This window comes from Saccostrea cucullata, unplaced genomic scaffold, assembly GCF_032062105.1.
Source record: "Saccostrea cucullata isolate Sc308-1 unplaced genomic scaffold, CSIRO_AGI_Scuc_v1 ctg6502, whole genome shotgun sequence".
Taxonomy (NCBI): Eukaryota; Metazoa; Mollusca; class Bivalvia; order Ostreida; family Ostreidae; genus Saccostrea; species Saccostrea cuccullata.
Genome location: NW_026928352.1, coordinates 26107 through 34822, shown reverse-complemented (window position 1 = coordinate 34822; position 8716 = coordinate 26107). Strand labels below are relative to the sequence as shown.

Here is an 8716-nt window from a genome sequence, read left to right as displayed (position 1 = left end):
GAGATAGGACTTTCATATACATGAATTACATGTGCATTACCATTAATAAAAAAAGCGTTAATCATAATTCTTTAAATTTGCTAAGCTGCTGCGGTTTTATACCTTCTGTAGTTGTTGAAAGAATACATATTTCTTTATCCATGGTTGTTGTGTCTTTTGTCGTGGTTTTAGGCAATGTTACATGTAATATTAAAACGAGATGCTCTGATTTCTGACCGTTACTTCCAAATGCCTGTGATTAAGTACATATTCATGACTTTAATTTAGTAGAAAAGACAAAAGAATGATTTTACTGAAATAAAGAGATGAGAAACTTTGCATAATTTTACTTATATTAATGAAAGAGATAACAAACCTGCAGAACTACAATCACTCTGAAGTCTGAAGGTTCACCAAAGTTGGAGAAGTTTGCAAACGACTGATTAAGAATGAATGTACCATTTTCAAACTCAATATTTTCTTTGTATGTTTCAGGATAAACTGACATTTGAAACAGAAAAGCAGTTATAAATGTTGTGAATGGTGTAAGACACAAAGGTTAATTATTATATTATGGCGTTCAACATTTTTATGCAAACTCTTATGCGTGAAAAGAAGACTTGCTGTGGCGTTTAACTCGACATTTAGATATATCTAATAAAACGTACTGTCAATTAACAATGGTCATGTCCATTCCATCGTCGATTTGATATATTCTGGTGAGCTTGAGATAAAAGATACCACAGAGTCTGAAACATCTGTTAAGGCTTTGATATTTTACTTGAAAATGGCGTTAATGGTTATCTAACAACCAAGCTTTATGATAAACGTGATGACTTTAACTTTTCTACCGTCAACTTTCCTTACTTATGCAGCAATACACCTTCATCACTTGCATATGGAGTGTATATATCTCAGTTGATTCGATTCGCAAGAGCATGCTCTACTTATGAATAATTTCTAAAACGAGGTAAATTATTGACAAGCAAGTTGATGAAACAAGAATATCAGCAGTCTCGTTTAAAGTAATAATTTCGTAAATTCTATGGTCGATACAATTACCTTTTCAGCAAAAACAATTTATCCTTGAGACAAATGCTGACTGACGTTTTCATACTAATTGTTAGTCCATTATTTATACACTGAATTGACGACGGATTTTTCCGTTATTTCCCGATCATGACAAGGAGCACATGGCGGGTTTGACCGGTCAGCAGGGGATGCTCACTCCTCCATTGCACCTTATCCAATAGACCTCTGATGTTTTTTGAGGTCCGTGTTTGCTGTGCTCCTATTCTATATTGTTTTATGGACTTTGATATTGAATACTGTTCGTTATCCCCATATCCTTCTTTGAAAAACTTTAAAGCTACATAGTTCTCATCGAACCTTTCATGAGTGTTCACATATGAATGATTTTTGCTGTACTTTCATGGTTTCTCTTATCTAAACTTTACGAAAACTAGAGGTGCTATGAGCACTGAGCTCACTTAATGATACCCCCGCTCCCATATGATTATAGTGGCAAAACCAATGGTTTGCTCTAGGAAATAAGTCTACGATCGAAAAGAGGAATAAGAGGTCACAATGACATTATGCAATAAAGAATCTGTTGAAGTGTCATCAACTTTATTCAGTGATTTAAGAGGAGTTGTAGATACACCACTTGTTCCTTTTTTGGCTTGATCACTCTATTATCTAATATTTCATATAATGAAATAATAAAAACACTATGAATACCTATTAATTTGTAGGTAATTTTTGACTGAGGACTATCTGTATCGATGGCCTTTAAGTGGCTAGGTTCAGTTTTGATCGTTCCCTGAATTATAGAAATCGATAAAATCGTCTGTTAAACAATGTAGTGGAAGTTTGTGCCATTATTTCTTTAATGAAAAAAGAGAAATGTTTCAATTAGGAAAAAAAAAACCAAAAGTAAATAAATTTACCTGATCAAAGTAATCAATCGTAACAGAAATATCAGGAACTGGACAAGAGTAGCAGGTAGTGGAGCATTCAGATCTGACAAACACGGGGGGAGTGTCATCAATGTTAGTAAAGTTTACATTCAGGATTGTTGATACGGTATGAGGACCGTCCTGAACAATATAAACACAAGTTTTATTGAAAGCTACCTTTTTATTATGTATACGAGTATACCCGAAACATTCCGAATACGAGCGTTCAATATTGAATGCCCCGTTGTAAACAAAAAAAAGTCGTCTGGTCAAATTCTCTGAGCTAAGTTAAAGAAAGCAAGTGGCATCTAGGTAAGATGTGTTTATTTTTCACACAAAAATGAAATTATTTATTAAAAAATTAGTACGTATTAGACCCATTAAAACCTAAATAAGCAAATCATATCGCTCGGTAGGGTCATCGGAATGATGCGATATTGAACGCTAACAGGACAGACGTTAATTTGAATACCGATACTAAAAATCATTAATTTTAGGGTTTTTTAGTCGGAATATTTATTATAAATTATGTAGAAATGTTTTAGCTATATAATAAAGAAGTTATTGAACTTATATCGGTGAATATTGGCACTCGTTGGCTCGTATATTTGAACAACCAACTCGTGCCAATATTCACCGATATAGGTTCAATAACCCTATAATATACTTGATTTTGTATCCAAGTTTCAGTCGATTAAGCTGACTAGCTGAGTTACTACCTTAAATAACCCTTGATTTTCTGAAAACAGATGATATTTCGATTGGCAATTACGATTCTTATATATCGAAGATGTCGACATATACGCACCTCTCTCACGTAGAGATATAACGTTAAGATTGAACACAAAGTGGTACTCCTTTGACAACGTAAAGCAAAACGAGGTTTGGGGACGCACTAATCTGACTGTGCATCATTTGATCTACAAAGAAAAGTGCTCATTGAGCACAGAGCTACTAAAAGATCAAGCCAAGGGAAATTTTTCAAATTTACGAAGTGATTGCTACGAGAATCAGATGCTTCTATTCTTCTATGCATTTGTATAGCTGATTTAGAGATTTTGGGATCTCTTCCATGCATTTGTATAGTTGATTTAGAGATTTTGGGATCTTTTCAGTAACAAGATATAGAATATTCAAAATGTGGGAGTCGGTGAAAGCAGAGGCGACACTGATTACATTCCTTTTGATTGATTGATTATATACTGTTTAACGTCCCTCTCCAGAATTTTTCACTGATATGGAGACGTCACCATTGCCGGTGAAGGGCTGCAAATTTAGACCTATGCTCGGCACTTACGGCCTTTGAGCAGGGAGGGATCTTTATCGTGCCACACCTGCTGTGACACGGGGCCTCGGTTTATACGGTCTCATCCGAAGGACCGCCCCATTTAGTCGCCTTTTACGACAAGCAAGGGGGTACTGAGGACCTATTCTAACCCGGATCCCCACGGGGCCATTCCTTTTGATAATTCATTTGATGGCAAAACGTTAATTAATTTTATTCTACATTTTGTGAGGGGGTTTTGAACATTTTATCAAACTCGGCATCCCAAAACGTATTGTTTAGACACGCTACCAACCAATTTACTATGTATGCTTACCTTTGCAGTGATATTTAAGATTCCTTCAGTTTTTCCCAAACCGCACTGGATGCTGGTGTCTTCGTAATCAAAGTTCCTTATTTGATACAGAAATCCTGTTGTGGCGTTAACAGTGAAATACTCACTTGCATCTGTCTTGATAAAGGGAACATAATTCGTAAAATAATTTCATTTTTCTTTTTTGCAACTTTACATATGGAGATAACGAACTGCATTCAAGTTTAAAAGTGCAATAAACAATACAAAATAGGAGCAGAGCAAACATGGACCTCTGAAACATCAGAGGTAGGATCAGGAGCCATGGTATTCATTTCTTAGAATTCATATTTTGTCATTTGTCTAAGTAATTTCTCGAATGTCAATGTAAAATTTTGCATTTATCAGTGCAAAATTGACATTGACGTAGAGTATTGTGAAGAAAGATAAAAGGGGGGGGGGGTATTTGAACAAACTAAAATTTATACATTTTTATATATTGATGATCAATCATGGCTTTGTTGTAGAGAATTTTTACGATTTTTCTTATGTATTCCTGAATAAAACGTTGATCCTCCATTGTAGTTCTACTCTACGCCATGGAATATGATTCAACAAACTTGAATCTACAGAACCTGAGGATGCTTCTATATAAATAAAGAAGTATCACAGCTTTGCTGATCTCGAGAAGAAAAATTGAAAACTTTTTCTATGTTATCCTTTTTTAAACTTTATCACCAATTATTGCCCCACCCTTGCCCCAGGGGTCATGGTTTGAACAACTTGAATCTACACTACCTAAGGATGCTTTCATATTCTATGGCTTTGATGTTCTTGAGAAGATTTTTGTGGATTTTTTTATGTATTGCTATGTTAAACTTTAATATCTCGTTGTGATCCCACCAAACTCCCTGGGACCATGATTTGAACAACCTTAAATATACACTACCAGATGCTTTCTTATAAGTATAACTAGTAATGGCTTTGCTGTTCTTTAGAAGACTTAAAAAATTCCTATATATTCCTGTTTTAAATTTTTAAACCCGATTGTGATTCCATCCTGCCCCATGGGATCATGATTTGAACAAAGTGGAATGATTTACATTATCAAAGGATGCATCCACTTGAATTTCAATTTTCCTGACCAAGTTCGTGAGAAGAAGATTTCTAAAAATTTTCCCACGTATTCCTTTGTTACACTTTTATACCCGATCTTGGCCCCACCCTTTCCCGGGGGGCTGGGGGGTTGGGGGTCATGATTTGAATAACTTGAATCTACCTGAGGATGCTTCCACATGAGTTTCATATTTCCTCACCTTGTGGTTCGTGATAAGTTTTTTTTTTTAATGATGCCTTTAATTTTTCAGCAATTCATAATTATCTCCCCTTTAAAGAGGGTGTGGCCCTTCATTTGAACAAACTTGAATCCCCTTTGCCCAAAGAAACTTTGTGGCAAGTTTGGTTGATATTGGCTCCGTGGTTCTTGAGGAGAAGATGAAAATGTGAAAAGTTAACGACGATGACGAGGACAAGAACAACAAGGAAGACGTGGACAGACAATGGACAAATATTTGATAAGAAAAGCTCTCTTGAGCTTTCGGCCAAGGTGAGCTTAAAAGGGCTTTACTAATTCTTTGCATAACAATGAACACTAAATGCTTTCTTGCATTTCTAAAACATTGAAAGTCAGAAATGTAGTTTTATTTCCTTAAAGATTTAATGTACAAAAGATGATCCAGTGTTATAATTTTAGCATTTATGTAAAATTCATATATTTTTACTAGCCCTTTATACCTGCATTATCTTTGTTCTTCAAAAATATGAAAAATCTTCTCACCTTTCCAGTAGTTTTTGAGATGTAAAATATAGGGTTGACCCTTGGACAATCACGGTCTTCAAAGAAATCCAACATACGAGCGATGAATATTGGAGTCGGCCCTTCGCCCTGAAATTCTTACTTAATTAGATTTATTGAAATAAGTCTCATCAGATCATTCAAATATCTGTAGACATGTTTCATATTCAAGAAACAAACCTCTTGTATCTGGAAAGTGTCATTTCTAACAGCAATGGGTGGATATTCGTTCACTGGATTGACACTAAATGTTATTAATCCATCGTCCTAATGCAACATAGTTAAAATTCATGTACAATTGATGACGGAAGGAACAATATTTCAATAAATACTATTATATAAATATGATGCTATCGAAAAGTTACACTTACTGGTGTTCCATCATTATTTTCACACGACACCCTTTGTTTGAATTGCTGCAGACCAGAATTACATACATCGCCGAGCTACAAATAAGATGTAATACAAATATTATGATTAAAATATCAGCACATTAAAATATTCACTCATAATGAGATTTGTCTACTGTAGATCACTATATTTTCGCGACACCTTATTTTCGCGAGTTAGCCATGTGGTATTAATTTATAGGTGAAACAAAATTTTTGCGACCTGTGGTTTTTGTTTTATATAAATAAAATAATACAAATATACGCGAGAATAAAATAAAGTTCTCGCGTATAAAAATGATTTTCAGTATGTCATAACTACTTCCAATCTTCAAACTGCAGAAATGTTCATATGTTGTATATTAAAAAGATCAGTCTGTATTGTTTACCTTAGATATAGCTAGAATATTCCAAAAGAACGCATGTGTGTCACCTGATTTTAGATACTTTAAAGATGTAACTATATCTTAGAGTGGTCTTCAATTTATTCTACTAGCATAAACAGTATATCATGCAAAAAAAAAAAAACCTAGCATGATAGTTTATAAAAATGCAAAAAAACATCCACACATAATATACGACCGCGATAGAGTCTGTCAAATACGATTACCAACCCTCAAATGAATAATTAAGTTGAAATCATTATAAACAATTATTTATCATTTTACATGTGATAATACGTGTTTGTAAGTCTTTACAGGTGTCATAACAGTTTTTCACTAGATTTCACTCAAATTATGGCTGACGCAAAATAATCACCGAATATCCCTTTCCGGTTCGGGCATTTTAATATGAGACTGGAACTGAATTTTTTTTATGAGATGGAAAACCACATATATATTGACCAGGAATTATTAATATTTAGGGCGTGCAAATTTTTCCGTTCTTGAGTGGTCAGTAATTAAGTTTTGGACTAGATTTTCAAGCACCTGCTCGACTTCGACCAGAACAAACTTGCTTGCCTTAATGGATGGCTTTGTATTGTTTTGGACTTTGGACTAAGATCTTTATAATGAATTGTTTTATAAGATCTGAAAAGGATCTGAAAAGGAAACTTCTCAGAGGTTTGTTTTCAATTAATTACATCTACTCAAACTTGCGCATTTTTTATTAATATATATATAGAATTTAATCCTGTTGTGCAACCTACACCAATTTTATTAATATATATAGAATTAAATCCTGTTGTGCAACCTACACCAATTGTCACTCAACACGATCCGTTGTAGGATCCCGATCCCGATCCGGATGTATTTTCATAATATTTAAATTTCAGTTTGTGTGATTATTGAATAGCATACCTTTTCAAAGAACAGTATTCTGAACTTATACACATTGATAAATGTTAATTATCAACACCCACCACTTAAAATTCAAATATTAAATCAAATTGTCGGGGGTATTCTTTATTAGGTCAAGTTCAATTGAATTGTAACGATGATATTTTATGTCTTATGACACCCAGTGCACAGGCTAAAAAGAATAGAATTGCTTCTTAAATATCCAAAATAGTATTTTAAACTTTTTATAAAGTAGATCAAAGGACAAGGTCTATGGTCACAGGGTCGATAACCACGGTAGTTGACAAATGCCATAGAACAAAGCAATAAATTTTCAAATTATCAAGTCCATATCACCCGCCGTGTGCTTCTTGTCATGATCGGGAAAAATCCGTCGTCAAAACAGTGTGTAAAGAATGAACTAACAATTAGGATGAAAAAAAAAGTTATTTCGCATTTGACTCAAATATATTTTATTTGCTTACTAGGTGATTGTATTGACCATAGAACTTATGAAATGATGACTTTAGACGAGACTGCTGATATTCTTGTTTCATCAACTTGTTTGTCCATAATTCACCTAGTTTTAGAAATTGTTTGTATGTAGAGCATGCTCTTGTGTATCGAATCAACTGAGAGATATAAATTCCGTATGCAGGTGATGAAAGAGTACTTCTTAGATTAACACTTTACAACTTACTGAACTGTTATGCAACATACACTTAATGTCCACGTCATAGAAACAGAACTTTACTGTTTCCCCGCAAGCACCTTTTAGCGTGGTACAGGTTTCTCTAACGTTTAGCGTAAATAATATTCTGACTTTAAATTTTGATACAAAAATAACTTTTCTTATTTTATGAGATTTTTGCAAGTATAAGGTAGAAGGACATTGGCATTCAATTAAAGATTAAATGAACTTTTTAAAGTACGTGAAAATGCGGGAAAACGGTAAATGTGTGATTTTGCGTTAGAAATAGGAAATGGCATATGCGTTCAAATGCGTGACTGCGGGGAAGGAGGTTAATATTCAGAAATATGTGCATGTATAAAAATGCTCATTATTCCATCAATATTCCACTACCTTTAAAAAAATCTCAAAAAAGAACAAATAAAATGAAATGCATTTTTTCTTACGTTTGATACATCCAGATCCACATGTCTAAGCAATTTTATTTGATAAGTGTTGTTATACCCGCACTTTCTAAAGAAAGTTCGGGTATATTGTTGTTACTCATGTCCGTCCGTCCGTCCGTCTGTCACACTTTTCTTCCCTGAACTCCTCTTACATTTTACACAGTAGCTTAATCATCTTTTGGGAGATGGTTGGTGGTGTCATGTAGATGTGCAGTAAGGTTTCGGAATTTTGATTTTGCCCCGGGGGGTCAAATGGGGGTCGAAAAATGACGTTTTTTATGCAAGAAGTCCCGTCTTCCCTGAACTCCTTCTACATTTTACTCAGCAGCCTAATCACCTTTTGGGGGATGATTGGTGGTGTCATGTAGATGTGCAGTAAGGTTTCGGAAATTTTGATTTTGCCCCGGGGGGTCAAATGGGGGTCGAAAAATGACGTTTTTTATGCAAAAAGTCCCGTCTTCCCTGAACTCCTTCTACATTTTACTCAGCAGCCTAATCACCTTTTGGGGGATGATTGGTGGTGTCATGTAGATGTGCAGTA

At 34.5% G+C, this 8716-nt stretch overlaps 1 protein-coding gene across 1 annotated transcript; it reads right to left on the bottom strand.

Annotated features, from left to right (window-relative positions):
- Window positions 1–102: 102 nt before the first annotated feature.
- Window positions 103–5630, bottom strand: LOC134277299 (uncharacterized; the record flags this gene model as incomplete). The annotated part of the gene is made up of 7 exons (XM_062759619.1): window positions 5550–5630; window positions 5352–5459; window positions 3539–3673; window positions 1929–2078; window positions 1720–1801; window positions 356–480; window positions 103–232 (listed from the first exon to the last, which is right to left on the bottom strand). Coding segments are annotated over exons 2-7 (697 nt in total), but the record flags the coding sequence as incomplete, so codon positions are not given.
- Window positions 5631–8716: the final 3086 nt, after the last annotated feature.